The sequence below is a fragment of the Cariama cristata genome, unplaced genomic scaffold (assembly GCF_000690535.1).
Source record: "Cariama cristata isolate BGI_N322 unplaced genomic scaffold, ASM69053v1 scaffold19491, whole genome shotgun sequence".
Taxonomy (NCBI): domain Eukaryota; kingdom Metazoa; phylum Chordata; class Aves; order Cariamiformes; family Cariamidae; genus Cariama; species Cariama cristata.
The window spans coordinates 1-18,815 of record NW_009600032.1 but is presented as its reverse complement, the minus strand read 5'-3'; the positions used below and the strand labels follow the sequence as shown (position 1 = coordinate 18,815).

At 43.2% G+C, this 18,815-nt stretch overlaps 1 protein-coding gene and 1 non-coding gene across 2 annotated transcripts; one reads left to right on the top strand and one right to left on the bottom strand.

Annotated features, from left to right (window-relative positions):
• Positions 1-10: 10 nt before the first annotated feature.
• Positions 11-82, top strand: TRNAA-UGC. Its single transcript has one exon. It is a non-coding gene; the product is annotated as a tRNA-Ala (tRNA).
• Positions 83-1,742: 1,660 nt separating this feature from the next.
• Positions 1,743-18,151, bottom strand: DHX37 (DEAH (Asp-Glu-Ala-His) box polypeptide 37). Its single transcript, XM_009709902.1, has 26 exons — positions 17,972-18,151; positions 16,740-16,852; positions 15,679-16,006; positions 14,813-14,961; positions 13,930-14,022; positions 13,488-13,584; positions 12,998-13,111; positions 12,166-12,267; positions 11,542-11,656; positions 11,067-11,162; positions 10,381-10,457; positions 9,495-9,633; positions 9,166-9,242; positions 8,343-8,575; positions 7,783-7,894; positions 7,082-7,188; positions 6,491-6,679; positions 6,238-6,362; positions 5,836-5,952; positions 5,537-5,709; positions 5,024-5,138; positions 4,455-4,592; positions 4,002-4,096; positions 3,481-3,554; positions 2,440-2,537; positions 1,743-1,825 (listed from the first exon to the last, which is right to left on the bottom strand). Exons 1-26 carry the CDS (start codon positions 18,149-18,151, stop codon positions 1,743-1,745), a joined length of 3,339 nt encoding a protein of 1,112 aa, XP_009708204.1.
• Between the last annotated feature and the right edge of the window lie 664 nt (positions 18,152-18,815).

Here is an 18,815-nt window from a genome sequence, read left to right as displayed (position 1 = left end):
GGTACACGGCGGGGATGTAGCTCAGTGGTAGAGCGCATGCTTTGCATGTATGAGGCCCCGGGTTCAATCCCCGGCATCTCCACTTTTTTTTCTTTTTTTTTTTCCTTCCTTTCGCCCCACTCTGTGAGGCCGGTTATGTTTGCTTTCTCTTACCCACTTTTACAAAGGAGCTCGACATTTTCTTTTTTTTTTCTTCCCTCTCATAAGCACAGAGCAGTTTGCCAACTTCTGCTGCAATTCTTACTAGAGAAAGGAGCCCAGGCAAGAGTCCCTCCTGCCTGTGATTACTGCAGCATTTACATTATAAACACACAGCTACAACATGGAATTTTTCTTGCTCAAAACCAAAAGTTGATGTTTCATCAGCATTAGGTATTTTTAACTTTTGCTTGTGTCCTGGCCTGCAGCCCCTGAAGTTTCTGTGCTTGGGTCACACCAGCTTCCCCCAGAACCCAGGGAGAAGAGGGTCACTGCCCAGACCTTGTTACAAGCAACAGCAAATTAACACAGAGTGAGTGCAGGGTTTACCAAGGAGGAAAATATTAGGTGAAATGGAAGGTAAACTCCAGCTGTACCTTTTCTTCTGGGACTACCAAAATTTCTTGCTGCAAAATCAGCAGATTGCACGGTTAAAGTCTGTCCTGTTTCCTAAAAGCTGCTGTGCTCACAAAAGTGCTCCAGCCCATGAAACACAGGGAGGCTCAGAAACACCAAACTCTACAAAAAAAAGGCACCAGGAGATGCAAGTGCTCGCAGGACCCAGCCAGGTATGAGGAAAGATTGGGAAAAAAAATTATTGAAAACAAGATGAATGGATACTCATGGCAAGTGAGTAGAGAAGCAGGAAAGGAAACAACAACAACTGTACTAGGTCTGGCTGGGCTGGAGTCGATTATTTCATAGCAGCCCATACACTGCTATTTTGGATTTGTGACTAAAACACTGCTGATAACATAGCAGGGTTTTGGCTGCTGCTGAGCAGTACTTGCACAGCGTCAAGGCTTTCTCTTCCTCCCCACCCTGCTTCCCCCAGGAGGAGTCTGGGGGTGGGCAAGATGCTGGGAGGGGGCACATCAAGGACAGCTGACCCAAGCTGGCCAAAGGGATAGTGCATGCCCTATAATGTCATCCTTAGGTACCAGCTGGTCGTTGTGTGGGAGGTGGCAAGTGATCACTTTTGCATCATTTGGATTTTTCCTTCTTCTTCCCTTCGCTAATTAAACTCTCTTTATCTTAACCCTCGAGTTTTCTCACTTTTGTTGTTCCTGACCTGCCAGAGAGATAGGGAGCAAGCGAGTAGCTGTGTGCTGCTGAGCTGCTGGCCAGGGTCAACCCACCATGAGGACCAAAGGTTCAGTCTGCGTTTGGATCTGCAGTCACGCATGAGGAAGGGTCCACAAAGGTCTGAAATTCTGCTTATGGCAGCATCCTACATAGAAAACATTTCTCCCATCCAAATCAAGAACTATACATATTTATTATAGTCCGTATGACTAATATAGTCCAGAGAGAAATTTCAGATAAAAACAACAATCTGTAAAATACAATGGATAAAATTATCCGAACATTAATATTACAAAATACCAGCGAAACTGCTGGTAGGGCTTCTGGGAACATAGAGGGCTTCCAGAAAATCAGACTAATGGTTAGCAAGTCCATCTGTGTCACCAGATTTCCAAGGAAACCCAAGCTCTTGAAACACCTTGGAGAAAAGGAGTCCACCAAGAACAGAGTCAGGTACTTCACAGTGCTACTGGTGGCCACTTCTTGGCTAGATCATCATGCATAGCTTCAGGGATCCACTGCCGAAAGGCTGCGAGCAAATCTGGAATTAAAGACAGGAGCTATTAGACAGCTACAGGAATCAGGGACTGGAGCAGTTCTGCTGGAAAGAAAAGGCCCTGTGGCATCACCCTGCTCACAGGCTGAGAGCAACAACCAACTTCCCATCACTGGGGCAGTGTTGCACCTTGGACACCCGTATGCAGATATAGAAATATCAAGTATGGGAGAATTACGGTGAAAGCCATCACTGCATCATCTTGCTGCTGCTTCTATAAAGGACTTTTATAACCTGGTACCCTGATATTGAACAAAATCCATTTCATCTGGAAAAAAAAAAAGTTTCTTGTATCCACTCATTGTACCATCATAGTCTAATTTTTCAAAAGCCCAAACCAAATATTTTAACTGTGGTTAGAACTACAGGGAAAAAATAATCTCTTAAAACACAAATAAATGTTGCTTTCTAAAGTACAGGGAACTCCAGTTCTTCACAAGAACCAAACACAGAACATTACTGTTTCTGCGAAGAAAACAGCAAATGCTTGGAGCTTATCAAGTGAAATCATCCAGTTTTTAAATTTTATTTCAATGGTGCTTGAGGTACTCCAAGGTCTGCACTGATATGACTAATAATTAAGCAAGCAGAACACTTACATTTAGGATTTTTTTTCCATGCAGCCAGTAAAGCATCACGATTATCACAATTTTCTGCAACGAGAGCCTGCAGGAGGGACTCTGTCCTGGGCTGAAGTCTGAATCAGTCCAAAATAAAATGGTGCAATAAAGCAATGTTCATTAGCACAGTTTAGCAAAGTGTTACGGCATTTATGTTACCTTTCTGAATTCATACTTTTAATATTTTTAAAAGGCTCAATATAGCTGTAGAAACACATGACCTCTGGATAGAGACACGTCATTTGCTCAAGAAAGTTCACTAGAAGTCGTTTCTTCCCCTTACCATAACTTTTTGTTAAAAGCAGCAGCAGGTTGCTCTTGTTCCTGACAGCAGGAAGTTGTCTGCTATGCACCTGCACAGCACACAGTAAAGCTAAAGGGAATCCATAGGTCCCATGCTGAACTCAGAACTGACTACACCAGGGAAACACTTCATAACTGTAGGACCCTCAGATAACGTCAGTCACCTTTAACAAGGTCTTTCAAAATCCTTGCATCTATCAACTCCATGAAAACTCCTGGAAGACTCAGAGAAAGCTTACTTCGCTAAACAAGAGAGGACACCGGGGGGATAGCAAGGGAAGCAACAGCTGACAGTCCTTTTGAGGGTCACAGTTCTAGAAATGTAATCAAACCCACAAGAAAAACATGGTATGTTGGAAACATGTTTTTGAAAAGAAATAAAGACGGTATGATTGGCCAAATGGTAAAGAAAAGCAAGGAAAGCAGTAGTGCTCATTTGACAGTTTCTTACACGTGTGAGCAATTTCTCTGTACGAAGCAGCCCGCAGAGGTCAGTGTGACCAGCAGGTTGCGTTTGTTCTTCCATACTGCCCTTATAATGGCCCAATCCTCGAGACACAATTTTTCTTGTTAAGAAAACTCATTTTCCTCTCCCTGTGGCTACAGCCAAGATCACTATCTAGAACACCCTTCCCAGCATTGAATATTTTTAATTTAAAAGGAAGTTAAAAGTGTTCGATGGAGACAAAAAACTTAAGTTCGTTTTTAACAACTTACTTGGACCATGTCTTCAGCATTATGAGGGGACTGGACAGCAGACACTGGCTATAAGAACTCAACTTTTTAATGACCTGCAAGATTTGTTATAGTAACAAGTACATAATGAACAAGGTAAGTCAATTGTTCTGTGGCGACAGTAATCAGTGAACTTGGACTACTATACATTTCCATCCCATATCCCCTATTACCATCTCTCTCCCATCCATGTCTCCATACCAATCTTGTCCTGACTGGCTTGCTAGATGATTCTTGTGTCTCAGAACGGACAAAGACACGAGTTATAGCTTTTTTTCCTTTGCAAAAACAGGACTTAAATCACCCAAATGCTGATTTTCATGCTATTTCCTATTTTAAAGATACCTTCCCCACCAACTGCAGCAAACTCCGCCAGCCGCCCGCAAGTTATAAGGAATGGGCATGCACACAAAGAAAGAAGCCACAAGGCTCGTCTCCTCCAAAAACTTGCCTAAAAAATAATTGGTAACATCAAGGAAATAATGCAGCTGGAACACACTCACCTTTCCTTCAAGCAGGAACCTGGCAAAGTATTTGTAGCGATCAATACCTTCTGGGTAATCAACTTCCACAGCAGGAAGCTGCCAGCTAACTCGATCTAGGAAGAAAGATCACACCGAGTCTCCTAAATGCTCAAGGAGGAGGGTACATTTCCAAGAGAGATGTGACAACACAGGTGCTAACAGAAGTGGAGAGGACACTGCCACCACCCAGTCAGCCCTGCCCCTTCACAGGGGGAGCAGATGGGCATAAAATGCCCATGCCAATGGGAAGATGGTGATATTTGAATGCTATGAATCCCATGGAGCTACTCAAACCATTGTTAAGCTCTTTGAACAGTCCAAGCTGAGCTTGACCTTTCTGGTCTGCTGACAGTCTTGTTAAAAGCAGCATTACAATAACTACAGAGCAGCTCTTGGACAAAACTACTGAGTGACACTTTTCAAGACACTTACAAAAGACACTTGGTCTGTGACATCGAATTCGGCCTGTTTCAGGGCAGTAAGACGGAGGAGGATTTTCCAGAGGCTTCCCAAAGTGGCAGTATGGCGGCAACAGGACAGGAATCCACTCAGGTTCAACTGCGGACACACCTTAGGGAGTGAAAACACACAACTGAGTGCAGGCGTGCTGCCAAGAGCCACCACTCACTACCAGTCCCATGAGTACAGTGCATGGACAGGATCCTATCTCCACAGATTTACTTGTCTCTCATTTTTCAAGTCAACTTTTTTACGTGCTTCTGTTCAGAGACCAGCAATAGGTAGCTATTGCTGACAGGGCTGGTGTAGAGCAGCTATTTCAGAAGCTGAGCTTTGCACCAGCCCATTCTGCTAGAGAAAGAATAAACTAGGTCAATTTTTCCCCAATCCAGATCTAGAAAGCATAACGACACAAATCCCAGAAGGCACCACCACTCTGTAAGGAGTGCGCTCAGCCACCACAGCAAGAGAAGCATTCTGCTAAGGCATTTCTGAATTCCTAACCGTATCGGTAGAACAAGTAGGGACCACAGCAGTCTCACCTTTCATATACAGTTTTGTAGTCTCAACAATTTCTTGATACACCACAAACTCTGGGAGTTGTTTGAAGAGGATGGAGCTTGGATGGATGAACACTGGGTCGTCCAGAAGAGCAGTCTTTAAGAAAGCACAGAAGATTGAAGCACAGTAAGATGAGTTACTGGCAACCCTATTTCTTAATTGCATCTAATCTCTCTCTGATGTACATTTATATGGCTTCCTTAAGTGATGGAGGTTTTTAATAAGCCCATAATTTTCCACTTAACCTTCTCTGGAGCCATCATGTGCTTTGCAAGATGGACTAATGCTACTTCGTAGCTCTTTTATAGCAATTCCTAGGTCAGGACTGGGAAATCGCAACACTGGAAACTTAAAATTCTATGGAGAGAAATTATAGAAAGCCAGCACATGCAGCCCCGATGCCGCCATCCAGCCAGAAGCCCAGACTTTGCACAGGAGTGTCTTTCTGCCACACAGGGGAAGAGGAATTTAGTCACACAAATCAGGCCGTTTACCTTGTAGGCATTTTTCCACTTCTCATCCAGGAGCTCTTCTGCCTGAACCCTTCGGGCAACATGATCCCCCAGCCCCGCCAGCACAATCTGTCTCAAGTAAGTTGCTTGAGCTTCTGTTGGGGGCTTCATCTTTGGATCAACATAGAGACCAGCATCAGTGCAGACTGAGTTCACTGCGGGGAAGAAAAGGTGAGTTAAGATTCAATAGGAAAAAAAAAAAGCTTGCAACAAACAGCCCAGTTGATTTGTCATCCCACAAAAGAGAATAAACACGGCAATTCCTCTCAAACCCCACTTGCCTGCTGTTGTCAGCTGCCCTCTCAAGCGCCTGATTTCCAGCATGGCTTTGTATCGGAGCCCATTTTCTTCACAGAATTTACGGGTACACCCAGCATATTCACAGGCCCCCACTGCTCCTGGAAGTGAACAGTTAGGTGGAGAAAATGACTTAGCACACCAACTCTCCTAATTAAACCAACTGTGGGACAGTACTGTCGTAGTCAACGCATGCCTATCACAGCTCCCACTCATCATTAGCCTGGGACACTGGCAGGCTGCACAGAGAACAGCCTAGAAAACATACTGCTGGACTTCGTCCCACAGCACAAGGATGCCTTTGGTTGTATAAAAGCTGAGAGCTCAGGGTGATGGGGAGAACAGAATGGAAGTTAAGAGCACAGGGAAATTGCTGTCTGCAATACCTAACATCACCATGAGGTCTCCTAGCTTTTGCATCGGCCCCTGCCCAGCCCAGATCCTCTGCATCTGTAAAAGCCTTGCTTTTCTCCCCTTCAGTTTCGCCGTCTCTTCCTCACTTACTGCTGGGCTAAAATAAACACAAAACAGCATAAATAGGTATTGTGCTTACATGCAGAGAGGCCTCAATGTAAGAGAGGCACCAACTGTGACAAAGTGATGCATGTTGTAAATAGGATGTCAGGGTAACTCACTCACCTGTCAAACTCTTCAAAAAGCTCCCGGACGGTCATTGCAGACACTATGGTAATGGTGTATGGCAGGCAGTCATGCTGCCTGCTTAACGCCAACATCTTTGCATAGCGGGGAGCTACAGGAAAAGTCGCCATTATTCTGCCCAGGGGACTAATAGGGCAACTTAGCTTCGCTGCCAGCTGCTGCTTCAGCCTGGGGGAGAAAGAGAAAAGTCATATAATGAAGTAACTTCTGCACTAGAAGAAGCTTGTGTTTCTGGTTCTGGCAGCCCAATTAACTTGTTTTCTCAGATTTTGTCATGTGCTGGTACCAAAAGCTAGGGGAAACATTCCTCTTCCTCATGCAGCTCCCACCTGCCCTGCATGGCACACTCCTAGCACAGTCTTTCCCTGCCCAGACACACCCAGGGCCAGTAAAACAAACACAGGTGAACCAGATTGTTAAAACAATGCCAGTCTCTGTACAGAAGCACACTCTCAGATGTGAGGGTCAAGATGGAAAAGCAGGTGGGAAGGACAGCAGTGCCTACCGCCTCAATAGCGGAGGCCGAGCAGCAGTGCTGAGAAGAAATTTGTGGGGGACGACAGACGTTACCTTCCTGTCATAGGAGGTTCCTTCAAGGCACCCAGGGCTATCAGCAACTCCTCAGCTGCTGCAAGTGCTTCTGCTGGAGGTGGTGTTGGGAACGGGAAGTTGATTACCTACAGACACCAAGAGAAAATACCTCTCAGTACATCATTGACATGGCTCCCACTGAAAAACAGACTTCGAATGCAGTAAGAAGTCCTGGAAGGGAGTGAAACCCTCCCCTCTGCTCACATATACTAAATAAAGACATTTAGGATGTTTGCCAGGAGCAAGAGGAAAGGACATATAATGGGAGGAAACACTTAGAACAAAAACATTAGGAAACAGGAATACCAGCATCATCCTTAGCTGCCACTGACTCCAGGCACCGCCTAGAGCAGGCTGCTTTAAGGTCTAACTTTAAGCATTGTGCTTTCTGAAAGTGCTCAAGTATCTCCAAAACACAACCCCTGTTTGGACCAGGCTTTTTTTTCACTACTAAGAATTTAAGAAAGCTCTTATTACCTGAACAAACATGACCATAAGACCTGGAAGAATTCATAGCAGCTTCTGCAATTTGCAGAACCAAAATCAAGTCCCAGGATCCTAATTTCTAACATGAGGCACAGCCTCAAGCAATTATGATAAAAGATACTCATGTTTGTTTCTGGCTCCTAGCAGCAACCACTTTAATGAGTGCTGTAGCATAAAGCTAATTTACTCCTCACCTTTTCTATATTTAATGCCTTCATTTGCAGAATCAAGTCTTCTACTGGCCGCTTTGTTATTTCTGGAGCAGAAAATTTCTCGAAGTCCATGAAGACTGCTGAAGAATATAACCTAGTGGACCAGAAGTGTTGCTTAGAGACTTAAAAGAAACTTTAACTCAAAACATAAATCCCTTGCCAATTTTTCGTGCATAAGAAACTAGGCAGCTGTGGGTTACTATTTACATTACCATGTAACTATTTACACGGTTGGGGCACACTGCTTTAATTCATAAAAAGTTGGCTTGGAGTGGAATCCATGCTAGTCTGACCACCAAAATAAGGGTTTTCAGAAAGAGAAAGGCCTCTGAGAGGCCAAACTGTCAAACTAACATCATCAGTGACAGTTCACGTTTGGCTTCACCTCTCCTATTTGAATGAAGAGCAGACAAAACCAAAATGTTTCAAGCTGCACTAGGTCCTTATGAAAGGGGCAGCAGGACAAGGGAAGCTGTCAAATTCACATTGACACTCGTTGGGCTTTTTATTTCTCCTAATCCTCTCCACAGCAGGTAGCTAACCTGTAACAGTGCCCTGGTTCTGTCCGGCCAGCTCGACCTGCCCGCTGGTTAGCTGAAGCTTGAGATATCCAGGTGATTCTGAAAGACGAAACCCCAGTAATTTTGTCATAGAAACGTTTCTTGACCTTTCCACAGTCAACCACATATTTGATGCCTGGGATGGTAAGTGATGTTTCAGCCACGTTGGTGGCTACAACACAGAGTCTCGTGCCAGGAGGAGGAGCCCTGAATACCTACAAGAAACAGATGGGCATGTGAAACGCACTGCCAACAACAGAAAAAGACAGGCAGTCAACTTGGATGGGATGCAAAGGGATGACAATGCACATGGCATTGCAGGTGAAACCCAAGAGTGAGATCAAAGACTTAACTCTTTGTCTCCAGCTCTGGAGCTCTCTATCCAGCTCACTTAATCCCCCAGAAATACCCACAGGGGCTCCAGGTGGAGGAGACACCAGTGTTGAGCCGTATTTAGACATACTGCTGCCACCTCCAAAGCCCGACAGGCAATGCAAACATTTGTACGAACTGCCTGTTGGCAGCAGGATCACGACATGCCCTGGGGCCATGACTAATTTTAACATGCTGCAGGACTGCTGCTTTTCATCTCTCCCAACCTGCTGAGCTAGCACATTAGGGACATCCCAGTCCAAGCACGGCCTGCTCCGAGCCCATCCCAACTTGCCCACTGGACCATTCAAGTCTGCGCACTGATGGACAGTCCAAGATGGAAATTTTAACTCACAAAGCATATGTGAGTTTAGACAATGATCACAACAAATCTATAAGGATCATTTACTCATTGCGACAATAAATCCTTTACCTTTGCTTGTTTCTCTGGTGCTAGCAAAGAATAGAGCGGGAGCACATAGAGTGGAAGGGACGAATCAGATTTCTCATCTGTGAGGAAACAAACCAATACTATTAAATACACAGTAAGTCAACTTCCAGGCTTAGTCCCAACCACATCTTCACAACCACCACTTCATTTAAAACCAGTAAAGTATTTGGTACAAAAGCTGAAGCTGGAAAATCTTAATAGCTTTTCCATGACACAGGTCTGCTATGTTATCACACCAGTTTAGCAAAGGACAACAAGCTTATGTCACACATTTGACAGCTGACAGGAGATAGATTTCCTAAGTGCCAAACCTTCTTCTGAGTCTCCATCTCCTAAATCAAGGTCAATATCAGACCCTGCAATATCATCATCTGTTTCAGCATCTCTGTCTTCATCTCCTTCATCCACTGGTACAACAGAGTAATTGTCCAGATCAATTTTGGGGAGTGTCTGAGAAAGACAGGAAAGATGACCATGGAGCATTACAGAGGGACACAAACAGCACTTTTTATTGCTTTAAAAGCAAAGCTAAGCACTTAGTCCAAACATTTGCTGACCTGAAGGTGACAGAGGGATCGAGGGATTTCATTTGTATTTTAAGCCTCAGGTTCAGCATTTGGCAACTGTGAGAGTCAGGGGGGAATAACTCAAGTATTTTAAACAGCATTTTGTGCCAAGCCAAGCTTCTTCACTTGGAGGACAGTGGGAAAGGGTAAAATTTCTTTACTTCAGGCCCCTTCAGCTACCAGGATCCAATGGCAGTGAACAGTATATCTGTAACATCAAGATCTCCTGCTAACAAAGCACATGTAGGACTTGAGAGGAAGCCAAATGCTATCCTCCATCACAGATACATCAGTCCCAATTTTGGGTAACAAATGATGAGATGGGAAGCAGCTTTGGAGTCAGCAAGTCTGGAACTCCTTCCATTAAAGTTTTAATGGTCAGTATTCAACCAAAATCAATCTCCTGCCCGTAACATCCAGTGACATATTTGAGCACTCTGCTGCTCACAATGCAGCAGTTATCAGTGTAGGCAGTATTACTGGATTTCCTGAGGGGACATACGTAGGCTACAAGTCTTCCTGCAAGTCTAAAACAGCCTGCTGAGAAACACAACTACAGAGGAGTACTGTTTTGCAGGGAGGTACCTGCTCCTTCCTGTCTCTTGGAGGAATTCTAGCCATCACACATTACCATAACTTTCTTCCGCTTTCTCGATTTCTTAAATTTTCTGATTTCTTCCACTGATTCTTCTCTGTCATTGTCTCCTCCTACAAAAACAGCCAGTGGAACTACTGTTAGCTGAGCATGCTTTCCTCTTGGAAAAGGTAGTGAGGAGAGTATGGTCCCGCTCCCATCTTTTTGGGGATTCAAAAAGTGTCACAGTGTGAAAGCAGCAAATAGTCATATTGAAGGCAGAGGGGACACACAAGTTTAATGTTATAACTCTATTTACGAACCATACAGAGGAATGAGAGCAGCACAGACAGCAACTGTATGCCTTGAGGTTTAGGAAGATGATTAGCTGAGCTATATTAGAATCTGACTTTCTAAAGTCATCCTGGGAAATTCCACTATCCTGAAAATAAAGTCACCAACAAGCAGCAGCATTTCCACTTTAATTCACAACCAACAGAGTAAGTGAAGAATTGCAATGGATTCTTGGGAACCAGAAAGGATCATACACATAAACCTTTTCCCCAGACTCACAACAGCACAAACTTAACAATTACGTCATGAAAATCATCCACAAAGAACCCTTTCCCCAACTCTTGTTGGGTTTTTTTCTAAATAAAAGCTCTTATTTTTAGGTGCAAAGCAAGCTCATTTCTCAGTGGGATAAACTGAAAGTTTAACAGTCCTTTATTCTATAGCATTACCTGCAGTTTTGGTTTTTTGGAATGGAAAGGCTTTCCTTAGCCTTCTACAGAGAGAGTGAACCTCTGCTTGGCCTGTTAAAAACACCAAAATCCCACCTGCAAGAGAAGAAATCACTCTCAACCTCAGCATAGGTATTTCACCTTGGAAAACTTCAGATCCTGTTCTTGATAAAAGACAGGTCAAATGTACTGAAGTAACGAGGAAGAACTGGGTGTTGGACTGCCATCTGTCTTCTACTACTCCCTCGAGAAGCATGCTGATGTAACTATGATTTAATTGAAGGGTAATTTTCACAAGGAAAACCTCCTAAGTAAAAGCATACTATACATCATTGCAGTCCCATGTTCAACTTACAAAAAACACTCACCCCAAAACAAAACAACACAACAAAAAGCTCCCCCAAAACACCCAACCCAGAAAACTTTAGACACGCTAAGTGTAAAGAATTTGAGAGGTTCTCAGCAGTGACCTTACCTGAGGGCAACATTCGATGGATTTTACACACCTTTCTGAAGCACTCCCCACTGTAGTCATCTAGGGGGGTTTTCTTGTTAAAATGAACTGTTACAGGGAATTGCCTTGCATCTACCTAGAGAGGAAATACAAAAAAAGAGTTTGTTTGCTGTCGTAACTCCAGCACAATCATTACAGCTTTCATGGGAGAACAAGAAAAATCTCACCCTATATTGCTGTTCAGCTCTTGGTTTTGGTAACCTACAAAACACTGGACTCACAGAATTTATCAGTGTTGTCTACCCTGAACACCACTAAACCAAGCTAGAAACCAAAACTCTTCTCTCTTTCAGTTCATCAACTCCAACTGAGGTTTTCTAGTTCTCCTGAACTGTAACTTACAGTTTTTCCAAGATAAACAGATTCTGCTGGGACACTTTTCTGATCAAAGTAGAAAGAAAAACACCAAGTCCCCCTCCAAAAAACAGTCTAAACAAAATAACTATTTTTAAACTGGTATCTGAAACATTTCAGCATCAACTGGAAATATCAGAGTGCCCCCATTTTTAATTGGTTTTATAAAAGAAGCTCTCACTGTATTTCAGCCATTACATCAGACGCAGATCCCACTGGGGAGAACAATACCTGAATAACAGGAGGCATGACAGAAAACAGCCTGTTGTTATTGGTGAAATCTTCAACACGAAGGGTAGCTGACATGATGATCAGCTTCAGCGGTAGTCCTTTCTGCAGGGACACAAATGTGTTATTATGTGCCTGAAAGCATGTGGCAGGTAAGCTACACAGCACACAACGCAGAGCTATTAGCAGGACTGGACACAAGTTTCTGCAGCAAAGCACTCAAAATCTGAGACAAAAGCATTGTGTCAAGTGACAGAGGATACGCACAGCTTCAAATGCAACGTATCTTAAAATACACAAAAACCCACACTGGCAATCCTGATGCTGACAGAGGCCTGCCTCTAAACCACTACATTTTCTCTCCATCTATAAGTAAAACAAACACAGATGCCAAGCACTGCCCTGCAGTCCACCAGCCCCAGCCCCCAGCATCAGTCAGGACCAAACACTTCACGATGTCTGCCCTGAAACTTCTCCTCCTAGGCACCGCTGCTGGCAGCTTATTCCAGGGCAATAGTAAGCATTTTGCTTTCCAACAGGCTGCTAATTTTAATTATCTGTACATGTCTCATGGCACTGTAAGTCTAAAACTAATTGGATATTGCCTGAAAAGTTATCTGTTGGTACTGATATGTATTATTTTCCCCCTTTTTGTAGGCTCTGTGCTTCTTTGACCATACGGAAAGACACACACATTATCTGCGCATTATTGCATGGTTTCCGTCAGATTTCCATCAACTTCCACATCACAGAGTCCCTCCTCCCACAGAGCCTCCTCATGTTTAACATCCCCCTCCCCAGCACATCTGCATCCAATAAATACTGCTTCTCTTACCTTTTCGCGAAGAGGCACGATGCGAGACAAGAGGCCTATCAAGATATCCGTGTACATACTCCTTTCATGGGCTTCGTCAATAATAATGACTTTGTACTTTGAAAGCAGAAAGTCCTAAGAGAACAATTTCACCACATGAAGCCTCACCCAAGGACACCTTTTAGCCAAAACAACCTACAGCTACACAAACACTGACCACCCCATGCTCATGGCTGTAGTCTCTCCCACATATTTGAGCACTGTTTAATGCATTTAGCCTACACGAAGCAGCCTAGTTCCCGAGTCTCTTCCTTGCTCCCATTTTACACAGCAAGATAATGTAACGTAACGTTTAAGGCAGAAATATAAAGCGTTGAGATGAAATACATCTCCGGTGCTGAAAGGGATTTTGCTCTGAAAGGTCTGGGACAAGTCCATGCAAAGCAACTGGCCTCTCTTCCTAGCTATACAAAATACTTTCCTTTCTGTAACACTGAGGAAAGCAACTTACCTTCTGAATTTCTTTCAGCAGCACACCATCTGTCATGAACTTGATTTGTGTTTCATCTGTAACATTGCCTTCATATCGGATTTGATATGAAACCACTCTGTGACGAAATACCAGGGTAGCCACAAGAAAAAGCATGAGGAGAAACAGAAAATTCACATTCAGACCAGGAGGTAGCCTTCAGCCTAACCAAATTAAGACTTTGATGCCAAGACAAGACAAAAAGCACATCATCAGCTCAGAGTAACTTGTAAGTATTAGCAGCAACAAATCTGCATATGTTTTCTTACAGACAACCCCAGAGAGGAGTTTGTAAGTAACTTTCCCACAGTTCCTCACCAAAGACTGAACAAGCAATGTACAAGTCTTGATTTCAGCCTATGACATATACAGAGCATCTAAGCGTTATCTTCCCAGCAAGGTCTCAGCTTTTTTTTCTCCTCACCTGTGTGACAAGTTCATTTCCTTAGCGACTCGCTGGGACATGGACACTGCAGCCACACGCCGAGGCTCGGTGATCCCAATAGTACCATTTGAACTAAAGGGATGAACGAAAGAAAAGGAGGGGTTGTTTGGCTGCTTATTTTAAAGAGCTCGTTAGAAAGACAACAACAGGATTTCTGCACAATGGTTCTAAATTAAGTAGCATCACTCACACAGTATCACTTTTAGTTATAGTTCGAAGAAAAAGACAGAAAGGAAGCTTTGGGATTACCCTTCTATTGCATTGATCTGAAGATGCATGCATCACAGGAATTTTTCTGCAAATGTCTCTGCAATTCCAGCTCACCGAACTCCAGCCTCCCTGGACATCCCTCTGGCAACAGGATCCATTTCAGAAGAAACTCAGGCTGGGGCAGCAGGAGCACAGAAGCCGGATGCACACTGATGCAGCTCGCAAGAGGCATTTTATGAGGTGCCCGGTCTTAACAATGTTACCAAAAGCACCAGACGAGCCACAGCTATTTTCAAAGATGTTCTTAAGAAATACGCACATTTTCTTGCAAAGGTAAAAACCTCAGCAAGCAGAGGTAAAACGATGCAAGATGGGCAGGCAATAAAGCCCCTCTGTGACAAACAGGTCATGGCTTTGAAGGAAAGTTTTGCCTTAGAGGTTTCAGAAGATTGCTTACATGGAAAGACTTTTGCAAGTCAGTCTTATGGCTTTCAGATTTTTAAAAAGTCCATTCAACATGGCCACTACCACTGCACAGAAAAGACCAGGTTCAGTTCAGCCGTATCAGGAGAAAAGAAACAAAATCAGAAGTGACTGAGCTCAGCTTGAATTTTTCTAATTACAATTGCTGCATATAAAAGAAGACTCATACCTGGCATAGCCAGCTTCATAGAGAAACTGAGGTACTTGTGTGGTTTTACCGCTTCCCGTCTCTCCACATATGATCACCATGGGATTCTCATTAATGGCTTCCATGATGACTTGCTCTTCAGCAAGGATTGGAAGCTTTAGTCTTGCTTCCTAAATATGAAACACCTATTTTAGTTGCACTGTTTTGTCTCTCACTCCCTTTTTGTTCTCCCCAGGATTGAAAACTGTTACCTTTCTTAGATTACAAAACCACAAAAAGGAATTCTGCAAGCTTTGTGGCTTGAAAAGCTCTAAACCAGCTAATATCACACCAGCATGTCCAAGAACTAGAGTCATCAGAACAGCTTCCCAGGAAGCAGCTGGCAAGCCCTGCACTTTAATTTATGAAACTCCAGAGTCCCTTGAATCTATTAATATAGCACTTCAAGGAAAAACTCATTTCACAACTATCTTATCTGTTCAGACACATGCAGAGCTTTTCCTGTTTCTACAGAACACCCTACCTACAGCAAACACAATAAAATTACCCAGCGTAAGATACAGCATAACAGAGAGCTAAAGTGACTTCACAAGATTTTCCAGCGAAGAACAATAAAAGACTGCTAATAGATTCTACATTTAAAACTAAAGACAAATGCTTATATCCTAAACCAAAACTAGTTTTCCTTCTGATAGGTTAGACAGTCTTAAAGCTCAGACATGTATGTGTACAACTTGCCAGAACAAGGACCCTAAGCGCACACTGCTGCCATGCAGTATTAGCAAGAGACAAGATAACGCTATAGTGTCTGCAGTGACCTAATCTGATGGAAGATACCACAATTTCCAACCCTCTTGACAAGCACTTTACTTTTCACAGAGCCTCACCTGAATCTCAGGAGACCTGTCCACTGGAATGAAGACCGCAGGTTTGCAAGATGGTTTGTGGGAGGTTGTCTGGCAAACCGGCACACTAGGACCAGCAGGCTGCTGCTTAGTCACTGCCTTCTTCACATCCTCCGCTCGCTTTTCAGCAGTATTCAAATCACCAGCTGAGGACTTTTCAATTTCTTGTTTCTGCTCTTCCTTCTCCTCCTCAGAGCTACTGGGTTCTTCTTCAGGCTCCGACTCTGAATCTGAGCTGTGTCTTCTCTTGTTTGCACCACTGATGCTCCTGATCTTTTCAGGTACAGTAGTCCCTGGCTCCTGCATCATCCTAGAACAAAACACCAACATGGGAACTACATTTCGGGCAATGTTCCCCCCTCAAGCCAGATGTGTCTTCCACACAAACCATCAAAAGTCACTGCCTGAGCCTGAACCCAGATTCTACTCAAATAGAGAAAACTACACCTTGGGTGTAGTGTAGCAGGAGAAGATGTTACCCAGAGAGGTTAACCCAGTTCTCCAAGGATCTCCATTCTTGGAGGTTTTTGCAACTCTGCTAGGTAAAGCCTCGGTTGACCTGATTGCTGGATTTGTACCTAAGCACACTCTATGCTGATATTTACCTATTTCTTCAGAAGACATCTTTGTAGTTTAATTTATTTCAACTTCTGCCAAAATGCAGCTCTTGATAAATCCAGTAACCAAAGACTGCATCAGTCGATGTTTTCCAATACAAAAAAAGTAAACATTTATCCACCAATTACGTAGTTTAGCATAATTCATAAGAGTATACAGATGTAATTGCCACCCACCTCGTCCTTTATGAAAGGGAAGATCAAGTTATTTTAACTAACATCCTCTCAAGAGGATGTCAGTCAAACAAGAAAATAACTACCATATTATCAGATAAAAACAGAAAATTATTTAACTCCATCTACTCTGAAGAATCTGTATGCAGTAAGAAGAAAAAAAAAAACACACAAGCAAAAAAAGCTAAGGTGGTTGTCAAGTTTTCGACTGCAGCGACAAACCTGAATGGTTCTTCCCAAATAATGCTTTACCTTTTAGTCTGATACATGCGTTCCCCAATACCCAGTTTGGAAGTAGTGTACAGAAGTTTCATTTCTGCCTCAGAAGCTTGGACCTCATTCAGCTTGCACAGCAACTCAGCTCGCTAGTTGGGAAAAACAACAAAAACCAGTGCTTATTCTCACCAGGAAACAATTTCGTTTCAAGATTTGCACTTGAGTTTTAAAGGGCGTGCTCTAGCAAATCTTGCTGTGAAGTTGTAAAGATGTTCCTGCTGCTACGTGGTCAGTCCTCCCTGATGAAGATTTCAGTCCTGCACTAGAGCAAAAATAGAAACGCGGACTTGACCCTTCATCGCTGCAATGAAAAGCTCAGCTGTACCCTTCAAACAACAGCCAAGAAAATGGATTTGAACTAAAATGCTGGAGTGAGGGCTGGAGCAGTGGAAGCCTCCCTTCAACTCTCTCACGTGGGACACAGCGCTGGCAAGAGGTCAGACAACCACAGTTTTAAATTGCCTCCCAAAAATAGAGTTCATTTGTCAAAGCCATTATTCAGGCACTAAAACAAACACGAATTTTGCCTGGAAAGCTTTTACGAAGACAGAAAAGCTGCATTTGCATACAGAAAATATACAAGAGCTGGAAATAAATATTTCAGAAGCATCAGTAGTAACAGAGTTAGGGGTGCATCAAGCTCCGTATTTTGGAGCAGGACAAAGTTTCTCATACAATCTGTTTCGCAGAATGCTTTTAAAATATAATGTCATTTACTCTGCTAGTGATGTATTTTACAACACTCATCTATTCAGTCAGGGTCATGGAGTGAATGGGAACCAGTACCCACAAATGGTGCGTTCCTTCAACACCTGATCCATTGAGAGGGAGGGGAATGCTTTTCCCCACTTGAGTTACACTCAAGAGTCCACAGGTGGTGGCATGTTTTTGCCAAAACATCCAAAGGGATGGCTAATGTTGTTGTAACATAAACGCTGGAACTTCAGCACCTGTGTGTCCTTGAGATGCCCCTGACAGCTGACATCCCCGAAACTGCCTTCTGGCACTGCAGAGCGGTCACCCCACCCCTGGTTTTTCACACCAGTAACACAATCGCATCACATATTGGGGAATGCCAGCATCACAGCACAAGGGAAACCTCAACAGTTGCTTGTAAACATCAACCTTTTGCATACAGTGATACTAAATTAACTGTATTGTTTTAACAGAAGTCACAAAGCTGGAGTTGCCAGCAAGCAGCAACATACCTGTTTTTTCTTTTCCTTCTGCTCTAAAACTTTCTGCAGGTTTTTCTTCTGTTTCTTGCTTAGGGGTTTCTTCTGTTGTTGCACAACACATGCTACTTTCTTCTTCTTTGCTTTTTTTGCTGGCAGGACCAGGGCATTACTTCCATCAATTCCTTTCAGTGTTGCTTCATCTGAAAGCATGTGTTTGGTTACTCACCTGTGCCAGGCGGATTATTTTCAGCACACTGCTTAACAAGGTTATCAGAAACCATACTAGATTTAGCTGTTTTAAACAAACACAACCCCCAGCCCTAGCCAAAAAAAAACATCCCACAGCATCAGTAAGGGCAAAAACCCATGAAAGTGGGGACCAGATAACTCTGTGCCTACTATGCTGTGACAGTAATTTTCCTTGACTTACGAAACAACACTATGAAATTTTTGCCTTTTTACTTAATTCTGCCAGGGTCAGTGGGCAACAGAGCAGCCCAGGACAGCATGTCTTGGGGTGACCCTGCAGCCTCCTGCCTCTCCCAGACATAAGTAACCGTTAATACTAAAAATCTGTATGACTAAAGTCTGAATAATAAAAATACTATAGTAAACGTGGGGTTTTTTAAAGTAACATTTGAGAATGCGAATGTTAAACACAAAAATATTTTTAATATTTGCTTTAACGCAGCAATTGCTTTAATAGAGCTATTAATGCAAAGCCCATAAGATAATTTAAAATAACTTCAATGCTTCCAATAAAAGCATAATAAAAAAATTTAAAGATATGACAATAATTTTAAGCTCAACAACTCTACGGTTACTTTAGCGATGTTAACAACCCAAGTCTGCAATAGCGAACATAACGCCGAGG

Bases quoted from the DNA above. Each gene is read 5' to 3' on its own strand.
- DHX37 (XM_009709902.1), bottom strand. From the start codon at position 18,151: ATGCTTTCAGATGAAGCAACACTGAAAGGAATTGATGGAAGTAATGCC. The intron at 9,243-9,494 runs GTTTGGCACTTA...GTTTCCTCACAG, and splicing joins AGATGGAGACTCAGAAGAAG to ATGAGAAATCTGATTCGTCC. The intron at 2,538-3,480 runs GTAAGTTGTTAA...GGACTGATTCAG, and splicing joins ATGCTGAAGACATGGTCCAA to ACTTCAGCCCAGGACAGAGT.